Here is a 17,228-nt window from a genome sequence, read left to right on the forward strand (position 1 = left end):
TTAATGGATGATACTCAGCCTCTTTTTAGCTACTCTAAACGTCAATTTTAATTGCTTACTTACAGAATATATATTATAAATTAAAATAATATTCAAATTCAGATGCAGGTTATCATTTTACAAACCTCTCTAAAAGAGTTTCATATTAGAAGGATCTACACCCAATTGTCAAGGCAAGCCAGAATATACTGTTCCTTTGTAAGAGATAGGGCAGAAATAAAAGAGATGAGATTTGAAATGGAGCAGGAATAACTTTCATTCTGGGATAAGTGTTACTCTCATAAAAACGGAAAATTGGACTAGACAAGAGATTGGACTATAATTCTAAGCTGTAATATTTTCCTCCCGGAGATAATAACAAAAAGAGGAAATTGTCAAAAGCTTATCACAGGCAGCGCAATAGCGCTGCCTAAGTAAATAACTTTTTTGTTTTTTAAGACCAGGGCACTTCGCACCAAAAGTGTTGTAGAAACTTCAAAAAAGGGCTCATTTGATTGAAAATTGGAAAGGCTTAGGCCCTTTTTAATAGTCCAAAGCGATTGGAGGGAAACTAACACCCCTCCCACCCCCACCATTTTCCCGAGCACATCGAATCAAAATTGTGAGATAGCCATTTTGTTCAAAGTAGTTGAATGATCCGGAAATTATGTCTCTAAGGATGAGACTCCCCCCAAAACCCTCAGGGCAAGGGTTGTAAGTTATGTCCTGGGGGCATATAAGGTTTTTATAGAAAGAGTTGTCGTATAAACTTCAAAAAGGGCTAATTCAATTGGAAATTAAAAGGGCTAGTGCCCTTTTTAATAGTAAAAAGGGATTGGAAGACATGCAACCCCCTCTCACGCCCACTATTTCACCAAACACATATGATCAAAATTTTGAGATAGCTAGTTTGTTCAACGTAGTTGAAAGTTCGGGAAATTGAGTCTTTGAGGATGAACCCCCCCCCCCCCACCTCTCAGGGAAAGGGTTGTAAGTTATGCCCTGGGGGTATATAAGGTTCTTATAGAAATCGTGTCGCAGAAACTTCACCAAGGGCTCAGTCGATTGAAAATTGAAAACGCTAGTGCTCTTTTTACTTGTCGAAAGTGATTGGAGGACAACCAACCCCCATCTCACGCCCACCATTTCCCTGAACATATCCAGTCATAGAAAGCTTTTTAAAAGGTTGTTATAGAAAGCTTTGTCGTAGAAACTTCAAAAAGGGCTAATTCGATTTGAAATTCAAAGGGCTAGTGCCCTTTTTTATAGTCGAAAATGATTGGAAGGCAACTAACCCCCGTCTCACGCCCACAATTTCCCTGAACACATCCAATCAAAATTTTGAGATGGCCATTCTGTTCAAAGTAGTTGAAAGGTCCTGAAATTATGTCCTTGAGGACGAAAACCCCCCACACCCCCCAGGGCAAAGGTTTAAGTTATGCCCTGGGGGCATACAAGGTATTTATACAAAGTATTGTCATAGAAACTTAAAAAAGGGCTCATTCAATTGGGAATCGAGAGGTCTAGTGCCTTTATTAATTTCCAAAAGTGATCGGAGTGAAAATGTACCCCCGCCCACCCGGCACCCATCATTTCCCCATACACTTCCGATCAACATTTCGATATAGCCATTTTGTTAAACATAGTAGAGGGGTCCAGAAATTATCTCTTTGAGTATGACAGCGGCCTCCCCCCCTCCCACAGCCCTCAGGGCTAAGGTTGTAAGTTATGCCCTGGGGAAATATAAGGTTTTTATTCAAAACGAACAGAAATTAGAATAAAGAACATAGTCAAACTCAAAACGAGCAGAAATTAAAATGAGTAAGGTTTAAAACCCCCTATTATTACTAAAAGACAGAATATACTTCGTACTTTACTGAAAAAAAATTCTTTAAATGTTTTCTCTTTTATAACATATAATAAATCGAAAATCAATTATAATTTTAAGGAAAAAATTTCAGTTTATGTGTATTTAAATGACAATACCCCTTTTTCTCGGTAAATTCATTTGAATTTTTTTCAGTAAAGTACAAATTATATTCTTACTTTTAGAGAGCATAGTGGCTTTGAACCGTTTTGAGTTTGACTTTGTTATTTATTTTAATTCCTCTTCGTTTTTGGTTTCATTTATTTATTGATACTGATCTATGGAAGTTGTATGCTTGGTAGATTATTTGATTCTAGTTTTGTTCATTTTTGGTTTAATGGAGTTCTTTACTGTTTTTTGAAAACTTATTTTGTGGAAACAGTTTTTTTAATTAATTTTATATGAAACACGAGTGCACCAAATAAAAGAAGACATGGGTAAGGGCAGTTGTCCCCTTTAGATTTTGAAAAATACTTTTTTGGGATCTTCACTAAGAAGAGTGAAAAACCAAAAATGTCTCCTTCCCTAGATTTTAAAATAAATTTTTTGAGTATTTTCATTTAAAAAATCGAAAAATCCTTGTCTCTCCTAAACTTTCGCAATTTAGGTGCCAGACAATACCTCAAGGGAGTCCAATGATTTAATGGTGGGCTTTAGATTACGTTCGAAAGCTTTGCGGCATACAAGAGCGGGGCTGTACTTACCAGGCTTACGAACTGCCACGTTTTGAGCGAGTGAAATTGAGGCCAAAGAAAAGTGATATTCGCTTGTAGAGAATGAAGTCAGAAATTTGACCCTCACGTCATTTAGGGATTACCATAAATTATCCCGTGGCCATTGAAATATTACCTATTTGCTAAAATACTGCTAAAATTTGGATTTTTTAGAAAAGATTATTTAGCAGCCAGTTTATACCCATTTGTCCGAATACTTCTACACTATAACTTAGATGTTCTTAGGAATTACACAAAATGGTTACCACCTTAGACAGTGCAATGACAAAACGATACACTAACTATTTGCAGCCACAGATTATCAAGTGGATCCCATATAAATAACACCATGTTTTAACAAATTGTTGAATGCCCTGCGTGGCACCAATTCAACCGAGTCAAGGGGGTGGAGCTTCTCCTACTGTTGCTTTTATGGCTAAAGGTCGTATCTGAAATCTTAACACGTCCAAGATAGTCAATCAATCAATCAATTAATCAATTTATTCAACCAATAGATTTACGACAAAAACACTTCAACATAGAATCCCCCGTAAGACTCATGGCCAGGAAAAAAAACAGGGGAAAAACAGAAATGACACAAATACTAAAAAAAAGAGAAGAAAAGCATTTTCAATATAACGCATTTCAACCTTTCAAAGACTCAACACAGACACAGACACACACACACACACAAACACAAAACAAAACAAAGAAAAACCAGCGACACCAGGACTCAAACCCATATCATAGGCAGCGCGATCGCGCTGCCTAAGTAAAGAACGATGTTGGCACAATGTATTATTTTTTTCTTTTCCATACCAGGGCATTTCGTATCGAAAAAGTTGTCGTAGAAACATCGAAAAGAGCTCGTTCGATTGGAAATTGGAGTGGCTAGTGCCCTTTTTAATAGTCAAAAGCACAGTTCATATAATTATCCAGTATGATCATTCCCTATCTCACCCATTATAAAAACCCGGACCGGGGTGCGAGTGCTCCAGAGAACGTAGAAACATAAGTGGCGTCAGATCTTTTCATGGGTTGACAAGTCAGACGCGAAACAATCGGAAACAAGTGGAAACCCGCTATTACGAATAATGCACTTTACGCGAAACAATCGGAAACAAGTGGAAATCCGCCATTAATAACTGCACGAAGAAGTGGGAGGAGCTTTTTGTTCGCACCGAGAACGAAGACCAGAATTGATCTGAGATAAGCTTACTGGATAATTATATGAACTGTGGTCAAAAGTGACTAGAGGGCAACTAGCCCCTCCCCAAGCCCATCATTCCCCCAAACACATCCAATCAAAATTTTGGGATAGCCATTTTGGTCAGCGTAGTTGATTTCCAGATAGAAAATATGTTTTTGAGGAGGAAACTCCCCCACAGCCCTCAGGGCAAGGGTTTTAAGATATGCCCTAGGGGTATATAAGAACGATGTTGGCACAATGTGTTATTTATTATTTTTTCCCTTTAGAGCAGGGCACTTCGTATCGAAGAAGTTGTCGTAGAAACTTCAAAAATTGGAAACTTCAATTGGAAATTGGTGTGGCTTGTGCCCTTTTTAATAGTTGAAAGTGATTGGAAGGCGACTAACACCCTTTCCACGCCCACCATTTCCAGAAACACATCCAATCAAAATTCTAAGATAGCCGTTTTGTTCAGCGTAGTTGGTTTCCACATAGAAATTATGTTTTTGAAGAGGACACTCCCCCACAGCCCTCAAGGCAAGGGTTTTAATTTATGCCCTGGGGCATATAAGGTATTTATAGAAGGCGTTGTCGTAGAAACTTCAAAAAAGGTTTTCAAAGGGCTGGTGCGATTGGATATTCAAAGGGCTAGTGCCCTCTTTAATAGTCGAAAGTGATTGGAGGGCAACTAATCCCCCTCTCACGCCCACCTTTTCCCCAAACACATCCAATCAAAATTTTGAGACGGGCATTTTGTTTCACGCAGTTTAAAGTTTAGGAAATTATACCTTTGAGCAGGACAATTCCCCCCCCCCCCCACAGTCTTCAGGGCAAGGGTTATAAGTTATGCCTTGGGGCATATAAGGTTTTTATTGAAATTTTTGTCGTAGAAACTTGAAAAAGGGCTCATTCGTTTGGAAACTCAAAGGGCTAGTGCCCTCTTTAATAGTTGAAAGTGATTTGAGGGCAACTAATCCCCCTCTCACGCCCACCTTTTCCCCAAACACATCCAATCAAAATTTTGAGATAGGCATTTTATTCAACGTAGTTGAAAGTTTTGGAAATTAGATCTTTAAGGATGACAGCCCCTCCCGCCACAGCCCTAAGGGCAAGGGTTTTAAGTTGTGCCCTGAGGGCATATAAGGTTTTTATTGAAACCGTTGTTGTAGAAACTTCAAAATGGCTTATTCAATTGAAAATTGAAAGTGCTAGTAACCTTTTTAATAGTTGAAAGTCATTGGAGAGCGACTAACACCCCTCTCAAGCCCACCATTTTTCCAAAGACATCCAATCAAAATTTTGAGATATACATAAAGTAGTTGAAAGTTCTGGAAATTAGGTCTTATAGGATGATAACCCCCTCAGAGCCCTCAGTGCAAGGGTTGCAAGTTATGCCCTTGGAGCACAAAAGGTTTATATAGTAAGTTGTTGTAGAAATTTCAAAAAGAGCTCATTTGATTTTTAATATTGACTTTTACTTTGACTTTTAAGTCGAAAGTGAGTAAATGAGTAAAAGTCATTTGACTTTTAAGTCGAAAGTGAGTAAATGAAACCCAAAACGAACAGAAATTACAATAAATAATTGAGTCAAACTCAAAACGAGCAGAAATTAACATAAGTTGGGCTTAAAATCCCCATGCCTTCCCAAGGCCAGAACAAAATTTGCACTTTACTGAAATAAATACAAATGAATATGCATTGTCAGTTTAATATACATATACTGATATTTTGTAATCAAAATGTTAATATTATTTGATTTATTAAAGTTATAAAAGTAAAAACATTTATATTTTTTCAGTAAAGTGCAAATTTTGTTCTGGCCTTGGGAAGGAATATGGGCGTTGAGCCCAGCTTATGTTAATTTCTGCTCGTTTTGAGTTTGACTCGATTATATATTTGTAATTTCTGTTCGTTTTGGGTTTCATTTATTTATCGATGCTGATTTTTGGTAGTTTCACACTTGGTAGATTATTTGATTTAATTTTTTCTCATTTTTTGTTTAATAGAGTTCTTTACTTTTCTTTGAAAAGCTTATTTTGTGGAAAAAGTTTTTTTTTTAATTAATCCTCTAAAACGAACGGTTTCAAATCAAGCACGCTAACTACTTTGAATGCAACTCAACAAAATTTGTTTGGCAATTATTTCAGAAGTTTTAAAATATCAGATACTACCTTTCAGCTTTAAGGCAACAATAAAGCAACTAGTGGAATGACCACGCTGTGGAGCCCGTGTGATATACATCAAACACGAATCTTACGTCTTATAACTCAATAACCCTTTCCACAAATTCAAGTTTGTAACTGAAGTTGACGGAACATTATAGAAGAAGCAGAAGCATTTTAACATTATGGAAGAAGCTAAACATTGTACTAAGGAGAATGTGTATGTTAAAATAGAACTTCAGCTAACGAAGAAGTATGACAATAAAGATAGAAACACTTTTATACTAAACATACTTAGTATGCACATTCGTAACGTGTGTACATTATAAATATGCACACTCTACAATGGGTATGCACAATCTTTGCATTCTTAGTATGCAACGCTACTGTCTTCTTCTAATCAAAAAAAAAGCTAAAATAAGAATTTGTGACATGTACAGTTACAATGAAGAGCTTTTTTCCAGAACCCATGTTGAAGATATTTAATAACCCTGCCTTTCTATTTGACGAGGCAATGGGCCAGTGAGGCCTGACGCTCGATCCATAGGCCTGACGCTCGATGAGGCCTGACGCTCGATGAGGCCTGACGCTCGATCCTGCCGCAAAGAATCACAAATTTCTAACAGATACTTCAAGTAGGTTACTATCAATATATTTTGACCAAAAAGTGGACACCAGACAACAGAGCAAAAGTAATTTCAATATGCTTCTTCCTATAGTATTTTCATTAGAGAATTATCTAATAATATGTGGTGTACCTAAAGGCTCAAAATTAACAACTTAAATTTTCATGGTGCTCAATTAAAACTCAAATTTCTTTGTAACTAATTTCAGCATTCTGTACTGCTTCATAGTCCTAGATTATAAACTACTTACACGGTACCAAGTTAAGGTAGGCTCCGGGAATCCCTCGGCGCCACATCTCAATTTCAGAGTGCTACCGGTCTTAATCTGTACAGGTGAATCTGGTGCCTTGACGAACTCCGTAATTAACGGCGGTATAAATTCTGAAGGTGAAACATTACCATATTTTGGATCTAAAATTACATACATATAACTATAGCTCTATTTATGGGCTCTTTCCTCTGTGTACTAATGCACTCATATATCAAAACTGCAGAAATCACTAGTTCTAACCACAACCTACTTTACTTGGCTGATCAAGCCCTCGAACTACTCTACAACCATTTCCACATAATGAAAACTATGGTGACGGTAGACGGTCAAATTAGACGAAACATCAAACCGACTAAGAAGGGGAATATTAATTTATTAAATTTATACACATTATGCACAATACATTAATATAATTAATTTACAATATTTAATTTAACATTTAATTCAATTTCAATTAAATTCCTATCCTTGTCTAAGAATGAATTATTATAAAACCTGAGAAAAGATGATGAAGAGGTCATCATAAGAGACTTTAGTATGAATCATTTTGTTTTTTTTATTTTGTTACTTTTATTTATTACTATAAAAAGCTGCTTATTTGATTGAATGTTATCAATAGTTAGGCTCTTACACTTTCGTTATTGACAAGGATCCTTGTTTAATTACCATTCATTACTATGAAGAATTTGATTTTTTTTTTTACTCCAACCAAATCATATAGAAAAATGTTTGTGGAAAACTGGAAACGGGTCACTAAGTCACAAATTAGAACTTACATTTTTCCTTATTAAGGGTGAAAATCTATTGGTAGGCAGCCAACAATGGCACAATACATATTTTTTCCATGTTTTTCCCATTCCGATCTTTTTCCATTGGTTTGCTTATAATTACTTTGGATTTATAATTACGTGGATGTTTGGATTTTATTGTCAAACGCCTTACACGGTCCTGCCGATCAATAGCAGTCCCTGTCACAATAAAATATAAAGCACTAAACATATAAAACATACAAAACAAGTCAGTTTTAACAAGGATTCTTAGCGTGAAACACTGCACGCCTATAGATCGCATCTTACATTTTCGCTCTTCAGAGATAATTTACAAATACCATTTTCTAAGCCATTCTCAAAAGGAAGGTCAGTAGGGTAAAGTATGTTCATCCTTTGATTTTCCTGGTCTATATTGACCTGTTGATCCTCCCTTTGATAACAGCTTAGCGAAAAGTTTTTGGTAAAAATTGCACATACAAGCTTCAGCCGTGATAGTAATGTTGTATAATATGGTCATTATTTAACCAAAATTTAAATTGTAGATGGGAGTGTGAAATGTGGAACCTAAAGGACTGAAGTGAACATTCAAGACTTCAAATTCTACAAGTGACTAAAAATACGATGTGACAACGAACATATATTCTTACAACAACCGAGGTTTCCCAAGCCCCAGTCTTCTCTGATTACACCTGGACTTGAACTACGTTTACACTGCAAAACGTAGATTACGGAATAATCTACCGAACAAAAACGATCAAACTTTTTTTTTCTATTACTTTTCCTATCTAGTTTTTTAAATAATTATTATTAGAAATCAACAACTGAAAGCTACTTAATATTTATTAATTTTAATTCTAAGACTACACATTGCTAGAAAGACAACTCAGACAGTTGTCTTTTCATAATAGCACATTAAAATTTACGAAACTCTCAGTATAGTTTAAAATTGGAACAAAATTCTTTCAAAGATAAGTTTTTGCTTCAACTTTATTTTCTCTGTAAAGAAGAAGGCAACCCAAACCAAGCTATATTCTTAAATCTCCAATATTATTGCTCTTTGTTACTTTTCAGTCAAACATTTTTTCATAGAGATATCAAATCGCTTTCCATCTTTGAGGGGGGGGGGGGCCGGCCTTGCCCTCCCTAGATTTTTAAAAAAAAATTAAATTTATTGGAGCACGCATTTTTGGAGTTTCATCTTAAAAAAAAAAAAAAAAAAATTTTGCCCTCTGGGAGTTCACAAAAAATTCTACTCCCTTTCCCTACATTATCCTGAAATGACGCCACTCCATTCCATGGTATTTCTTTAACGTACCAAATACATCGAAATAAAATATTTTTTTGGTCCTAGACGCACCTTTGGCTATTAAAACTTATGGAGGGTTAAGGACAGTAACCCATTTTTGTCAGTGTTGCCAGGTTTAGCCGTGAAAATATATGAGCAAAATTAATTAGCTAGGTTTGGCAATGCTTATCGTTCGTAGAAATTCAGTGAATAACGATCTATTCTTTCCAAAAGACAACTAACCTTTAAAAGAAATATACACTGTCTGAATATGTTTGGTGTTATAAGTTTTCAGATTATTTTTTGCTGATTGTTCACCATTTTTTTTTTTTTTTTTCTTTTTTTTTTTTTTAAATTGGCGTGGACTACCAAAAAGTGCATAGCTGCATGTGGACGTCTTATTCGTTAAAAATTTGTTGCCGGATTTTTCTCCATTATTAATGATTTATATGGTTCTGTGAGTTTCCACTTAACCAATTCAAACAATAAGTTTTCATTTTGGATGTCCTCGGTATTTCGATTGTCTAGACACCAAATGTTGCAAAGTAAATCTAAATATCTGAACTTTGATTTGATTTTTTTTTTTTCAGATATTTACGGCAACACATGTTTACACCACGCAATAATTTGACAATAACACGGTCAGAGTCCCCAGTTCCGCAGCGCCAAATTATTTTCAATGAAATGAACTGTCGGGTATCATAAATATCTCAAGACCCGGTGTTTCATCGCCGCAAGTCATTAAGGTGTTTATAGCTCCGACTGGGAAATTGACACGATTTTTTCTTTTTATTCCGGTTAGGAAAACAGCTTTTTTTTATCTTAATGGGGTAATAAGATGGAAAAATCAACATTAGCTCACGTACGGAATGGATGATATTAACGTCGAAAGAAGTTAGTTGGTGAGTTGAAAAGTTGGCTTTTGGGCTGACATTATAGGGCAATAAAAATGGGTATTTTTCTTGTCTGTCCATGTTTCATTGTATTAGATTAATTTGCTTAAAAAACTGTGTGGGTGGGCGTGAAAAAAATCTATGATTTTTCTAAGCGGTAAAAATGTAAAAACATGTATTTATTTTGTATATAATCATAATGTTAACACGTGACTACGAAGACAATTAAAAAACTTCAACTTTGATGGCTTAAAATCCACTATTACTCACTTGAAGTTTGGAATAATACAATTAATTTTATCCTGAAGTGAAGTTTTCTAAACTGTTTGCTAAAGTCTTTGCTCAAAACGAGAACAGATTGACTCAGAGTTATCTAGAGTGAAATTTGAGGGTATGCCTAGCCCATCCCCCTGACGAATACGGAAAATGTATGAAAATTGCTGGAACAGAAATCCTGGATACGCCCTTGAAAGTTCCTATAATAAAAACAAATTTTTTCGCACCATAGCCTAGAAATATTTTTGCCGATTTCCCTCCCTTTCCTCTGTAAGAAGGATTTATATTCATTTACGATCATTAGCATTGTTTTTACTGAATCATGAGTATCTTAATTTGGTTTCAAACATGATACTGTAAATGTAAAAACTGCATTAGAAGTAGTTATACTCCGACCAAAGCTTACTAAGGTAAAGAAGTTCATACACGCTTAACCCTTATTTACCCCATTAATGTTAAAATTGGTAGTGTAATTCTGAGCGGTACTTTTGAGAGTGAATACGAAATTTTGCTTGGAAACACAGAAAATGTAGAAATGATATTAAAAGTTGTTACATACTCTCTAAGTGTACATGCTCTTCTAGTTTACGGTGACACATACTTCAAGTGTATTGTTCACTTTCGAACGTAAAGGAGTTCATGCCTTCTTGCTTACTTTTCATAAAACTTCAAAATAAAAATAAAAATGGAAAACAATAAAATGTAGTCGGAACTTTTATTTCGAAATCAAGACCTACGGTATTTTTCCTAATAATTTTAGGAGGGATACGAAAATTTTGCTTAAGTTGTCAAAACAGATACTGTGGAGTTCTATCAGTGTTCAGAGGTATTTGATTTCTAAGAAATTAAGCTTCGAAGCAGGGTCCTTTTTTATTAGAAAAAATGTAGGGAATTCGTTGAGTCACATCTTCAAGATAGAAAATATCATAGAAAGAATTTTATTTCTGAAAAACCATCGCAAGTTCTAGTTGTCATATGATCGAGATCTGTTTATCCGCCTTGGAAAAAAAAAATGGAACTTGTCAAAAAAGGATTACGGATATCGACGCACAAAGTCTATAAAAAAAACACCTTAAGGATGTCAAGGGAATCGATACGTGATGATAACCTCATAAATTATTTCTCAGAGCACAGTTCATTTTCGGATACATAAGAGTGTAATGATAAAATATGACGAATATCAAAATCCAAAACAAAAATCGGAACTTTGTCTCAAAATCAGGATTTATGGGATTGTTTCCTAGAAGCTAATGATGGAGGTTATTAACTGCCCCCCCTGCCGGTGTCATATCTATATATAATCTTGGTTTTACCATGACCATTTTATCCCTTTACACGAAGTCACATATAACAACATAAGATAGTCCATGAATGGAAGAATTTAGGAGCTGTAAGAATAGCTATAATGCAACTTTGTTACCACCTTAGTTTCTCACTAGTCATTCATAACCACGTCTTTAAAAACAAACTCATAAATTAAAGGTAATTATTAATGCATACAACCCGTAATTTTAGTCTGCGGTCAGGAGACCCAACGAGGCATAACCCCATCTAGCTGAGGTTCATAATTGTGTAAATGGTATTTACCAAGTTTCAACAACGGGTAATTAAAGATACTATCACAATGCTATCCCAAATTTGGTTTGAAATTTTGGAATGATTTTCAGTTCTGATAGCGTTTTCTAAACAAATACTTATTAAACTTATCTCTGAAAGAATTTGCAAATTGATGCTTGTTTTAAAATTCTAAAAGTGTATTTGATGCATGGTTTTATAAATCTAGTTTTACTTTGCACAATAATTAAGTACCAAAAGCAGTGAAAACGAAATTTGACCATTTGAACAGGTTAAGCGGACACCTTCAAAATAAGAAAAAATTGAGAACTCGATTTATAATCTTTTAAATCTTTGTAAAAACAAAGTAGATTGTAATACTTGACTCCCTGGGAAATCCCCTAGTGGCGGTAATATTTATCTCCAATATAATGGCGGTAATGTATATCAGAATATCTCCATATGCATTAATGGAATTCTTGGTAGTGGCAGGTGCTGTTCATATCCTCCCTGTGAAACATGAAGACATTAAAAAATATACAAAAAGAGGAAAAATACGAAATATTATCCTTTAAATCTTTGCAAAAACAAAGCTGATTGTAGCACTTGGCTCCCCAGGATATTCCCTGATGGCGCTAATGTTGTGATACTGGAACATATGTTGTGATATCTGTAGTATATGGAATAAAAAGGTTACAAATTCTCAAACCTTGACTTGCTTTACTATGCATTTCTGCGGGTATGTCACCTGCGTATGCAAAGGGGCTTATGAGTACGTTCCCCACAGAAATCTTGAGGTATTTTTTGCCACAATTTCTGATTTGTTGTAAGCCTATGTAATTTGCATACTGAAACTTTTTTTCCTAATTCCCCCCCAACGATATAAGTAATTGCATATGTTCTATTCTGTTATATCCACAATAAATTTAAAAATAAATCATAGTTTAATTAATTGTTAAAAAACTACTGACATTTCACTTATTATCTGAGGAAGGAAGATTTGGATAAATTTCAAGTTTTAGGCTTTCAAACTAGATCTCTAAAGTACGAAATAATATCTGCTTGTTTTAAGTTTTAATGGTGTTTCTTACTTTCAGTTGAAAAACTTGTTCTTTTTTAATTTCTGAACGTTTTTCAAACAATGCCGGAAAATTTACCCCTCCATAAAAAACTTCACCGCGAAATTTTTCCCAGTGGAAAATCCTCTGCCCCCCAAAGAAAAAACGACAAATTTCCGTGTATCAAATCCAAATCCCAATAACAAATACTAATGTAAGCAATCGGCAAATTGCATAACTTACATCCCTTTCCCCAGGGGTTGGGGAAGGGGGTCATGTCATCCCATTGGCATAATTACTGGACCTTTCAACTATGCTGAACCGAATGGATATCACAAAATTTTGATCGGATGTCTTTGGGAGGATGTCTTTGGGGAAGAGGCTTGGGGGACCTGGGCACTAGAACTCTAAATTTTCGTTTGAAAGAGCCCTCTCCCCATCTTTTGCGATCATTGATTCGATAGAAAACCCCTAGGGAAAACAAAAATACAAAAATAAAGTAAAAATAGACCTGCACCCGTGATCTTCCTTCTGGAAAAACTTTATTGTATGTATGAGCAACTTAAAACAACTACGTATAGGGTTCTCTGAGATGCTGATTCTGGTGGGGGGGATTTCTATTAAGATTGCTTGACCTTTTTTTTTTGGGGGGGGGTTCACCCTTTTTTTCGAAAATCCGGCAAATTTCCTCAGGCTTGTAGCATTTGATAGGTAAAATTGAACTTAATGAGTCTTATATTTGGGATCAGCATAAAAGGCCATTTCTTTTGACGTACTAATTATAATTAAAATTTCCTCTTTTTAAAGTTTTGGTAGAAAGGAGAGACTCTTTCCTTAATTACACTTCGTTGCTACGAATTGTTTCATTGTCTCTTTAATGCCGCTAATCGGGCCTTAATCACTGATGTAGAAACTTAGAACCAAACATTTTGGTTAGGAAATAATTTTTCCCAAGATTATCTGGTTCATCATAAGCCATTTTTGGAGCCAAATTTAAAGGTCAATCCATACACAGCATGTTCATAAAAAAAAAAAACTCCCCAGGAAACAAACAACTTACAAAGAAAATACCCTATACTGGAAAATTTCTCGAAAGGTGAGGAGTCCTAATCCCTGAGCCACCTTCCTAGTGATTCTACTTGCCTAAGCCCAAGAGATGATTCACGTGTTTATACCCACTCATGGGATACTGCAGTATGGGCTATATTATTGTCCTTATTTTCTACGTTGGCAAGACTGCATAAATTTATTCAAAACGCGGAGGGGGTGTAAATCATATTTGTTAGGAAAGTTTCATAATTTTTCAATTTTTTAAGAATATCGTCGTTTTGTGTGTTTTTGGCATTTCAGCAGCATAAGCAGCAAATAACTTAAGTTTCCCGCTTCCCCCTCCTTTGGGCATATATGGTAGGAAGATGATACATCAAAGATTTGCAGTTCAATTGGTGGAGTCCATGAAGTTGTTGAGACACCTTTTAGAGAATTTTGAAAAGTACATCAGTCAGTACAAGTAGGCTGTTGAAACCAACATTTCGTTGGTGGGAAAATGACTCAGCAATTTAACAGGCTTTGAAAAGATCATAATTGTATACATGACATAGCAAAATATATATTACCTCAAAGGTCGTAAGCTAGGAATAGAAATATTTCTGCTTATCATAGAGACCTGTTGAGAGTGAAAAGCGTATTCCCGTAGGCATGCAAAACATACTGAATTAAATGAGCCGAAAATACAATCAAATAAAATAAACTGAAGTACAAATTACGCTCCTAAAGCCAAATTAACATAAAAATTAAAAGGAAAAACATAAAATTTCAATTTGTGCCTAAAAGGATAAAAAAATTTCAATGATTCAATTATAAAAATACTTCTTCTGAAAATTCAGACTGCGATCCTTACAATTGGTAAGTTGGGTCCTTAATTCAGAACTTGAAAACACCTTACATACCATTCATAATAGTCCAGTAAAAGCATGGTTTGACTGGGACAAAATTGCAAAAAAATGTTTTTTTTACACCAAAATGTTCAGAAAAAATCGTTGAACAACATATCCAAAATCCACTAAAATTGTCCGCTGGGAAAACCTTCTGGGGCTGCTTAAAAAGAGTGGAAGGGGGCAAAAAATTAGGTTTTTCCATTTTTGACATTTAGGAAGCTTTTCTTACACTAAAATATTCAGGAAAAATCGCTGAAAAAACATATCCGAAATCTGCTAAAATCGCCGGTCGGAAAAATCATCTGCGGCTGCTTAAAGGGGGTAGAAGGAACAAAAAATCGGTTTTTTCTTTTTTGACAATTAGGAAGCTTTTTTTACACCAAAATGCTCAGAAAAATCGCTGAACAACATATCCAATTCCCTAAAAATCGCCTGCCAGGAAAACTTTCTGGGGCTGCTTAAAGGGGGTGAAAGGGGTAAATTTTTTTTTTCGATTTTTGTTATTTCTGTACGTTCGGGGACTCGATTCTGGTATAAATCAACTCGCTGAAACCGAAAATGATGTTACTTTTATTGTAACACGTCTGTAACTTTTATTAAACTGTAAATAAGATTTTAATAAATCCGTTGCAAAAATCAAGGAAATAGCTTTTCTTCCGAAGTATTAGAAAGATCAGATCAATGAAAGCCTGAAATACTTCAAAAAGCAACACAGGAAAATCTCGAACGGCAATTTAAAGCAGCAGAGAAGTACCCCACTCTGTTGCTTCGCTAATCGTTGGAAACCTGGTTATCTGATGAGAATCAACCGTGTGAAGACCAGACTGCAGAAAAAGGGAAACTATAGGCATAGACACATAGAAACTTGAAAAAAAAAACATTCTTATTATTGGCTTCTTTTACAGTTGGAAAACAAAAACATTAACACGTCTATAAATAAATAACAGTTTTGATAGTTATTATTTTTAGATCGCACAATATTGAGAATCATCATTTCATTAATGAGCACTAAAAAAGAGCACAACCACCGTTATTGCAAAACACTAAAATTCTTCTTCTTCTAGAGATGTTGGTTCAGAGTTATTACAGCTTGTTCCCATGCACTCTCCGCAAGCAAGTGTGCAGGGCATGCCATTCTTACGGCAAGTGCATCTGGCCGTATTGCAACCTGATTTTCATTTGCAGCGGATAATTTGAAGAAGACTTTAGGGAGGTGGTTTCTTCTCCGTCTGTACTGGGATGTAGCTATCTGCAGAGAGTCGCCATCTCCAGTTCTCCGGTTTCATCGCAGCAGTCTCGCTTTTCCATTCCATTACCTACAAATACACGCGAAAAGAATGGGACTTCACAGCTGAGGGTGTGGGAGGCATCCGATCAGGGCAAACAAATGCGGAAGAGGAAGCGAGCTTGGCCAAGAACAGACGATGTCTGAAGGACACGAGAGTTTCTTCAGGCTTACCTTTATATATTCTCAAAAGAGCTTGTTCACTAGCTACAATGAGCTCGTCTTTCGTAGCCTTCGAGTCCATAAAGACCTTAGCGACCTCACGGAAAGACAGATCGAACCGGTACAATGACAGTCCGACAGATTTACCAATTCCTTGTAATCTCGAAGTGGTGTCACAGCCTAGGAACGCGTGTAGAGATAGAATTGCATCACACATGTCCCTTTTTTCTTTGACGTCCTCCCAGTTTTTTTCCACACATGTCCTCCTAGTTTTTGTTTGATGGAGCAAATATTCCATAGCTTATGCTCGTTTGAAGCTTTCGTCTCGGATCTGAAATACAGGCCTTTGTGGGTGGCAGTGACATGATAGAGGAGAAGGATAAGGAGGTCAGTGTCGTTGCCGATGAGACACGTCAACTGAGTTCTTGCACTATGAATGGCTGTGGTTGCAATCAGGACATCCGCGTCAGCAGAGGCATGTTGTACCGAACAACCTGCTGAGGACAATTTTTCTCCTTTTGTAAGAATTATCCGCTGCCTGTTTGTGCAGTTTTACAAGAACTCTTCCTTCTTTCTTGTTGACTTTATTGTACCAGTGAATTCTACCACTGGACACTGTTTACCCCTGGAACGTTTGAGGTGAGCCGTACCTTTCGTCGAAGGACCATTGTCATATCCATCAAAAAATACCGAAGCTTCTCCAAATCTAGTGGTGACATACTTGACGTAACTTTCGCAAATGAAGCCAAATGTACAGTTGGGTTGCCAAGTAAATTTCTGGAGCAACCAGCCACCGTCAACGACATAATGGCACGAGTCTAAGCGCTCATCCGAATGGTCCCCTGACGCCTATCGAATTGCGTTTGACAGAGATGGTTTGTCGGCAGGACGCAGAACTTCATAGGATCCAAAAAAGGATGGGGGATACGTACAAAGCTCATGCGACAAAACGTCTCGAAGATCGAATTCTTCCCGGTTCGCCACCGTAGCTAAGCGCTGGAACAGAAGCCCTTGATCTACATGAACCAGTTCACCATCGATGTTAACAGCCGATTTGGATGCCATTGTAACAGCCTTGTCTTTCTTCCGGAACGCAGGCTGTTAAAAGTATTTCAGGCGTCCATTGATCTGATCTTTCTGTAAAACTTCGGAAGAAAACTACTTCCTGTATTTTGGCAATGGAGTTATTAAAATCTTATTT

General features: G+C 36.1%; 1 protein-coding gene across 1 annotated transcript in view; it reads right to left on the bottom strand.

Moving 5' to 3' along the window:
• The window catches only part of LOC148952785 (fibroblast growth factor receptor-like 1), a 192,051-nt gene that overhangs the window by 80,927 nt on the left and 93,896 nt on the right, over positions 1 to 17,228 (bottom strand). The window contains exon 6 of the mRNA XM_089087781.1: positions 6,787 to 6,947. Coding sequence (XP_088943907.1) covers positions 6,787 to 6,947 — 161 coding nt within the window. The remainder of the gene's footprint in view (positions 1 to 6,786; positions 6,948 to 17,228) is intronic.

This window comes from Artemia sp. Qi Xiang Cuo, chromosome 4, assembly GCF_049724085.1.
Source record: "Artemia sp. Qi Xiang Cuo chromosome 4, ASM4972408v1, whole genome shotgun sequence".
NCBI classification, from domain to species: domain Eukaryota; kingdom Metazoa; phylum Arthropoda; class Branchiopoda; order Anostraca; family Artemiidae; genus Artemia; species Artemia sp. Qi Xiang Cuo.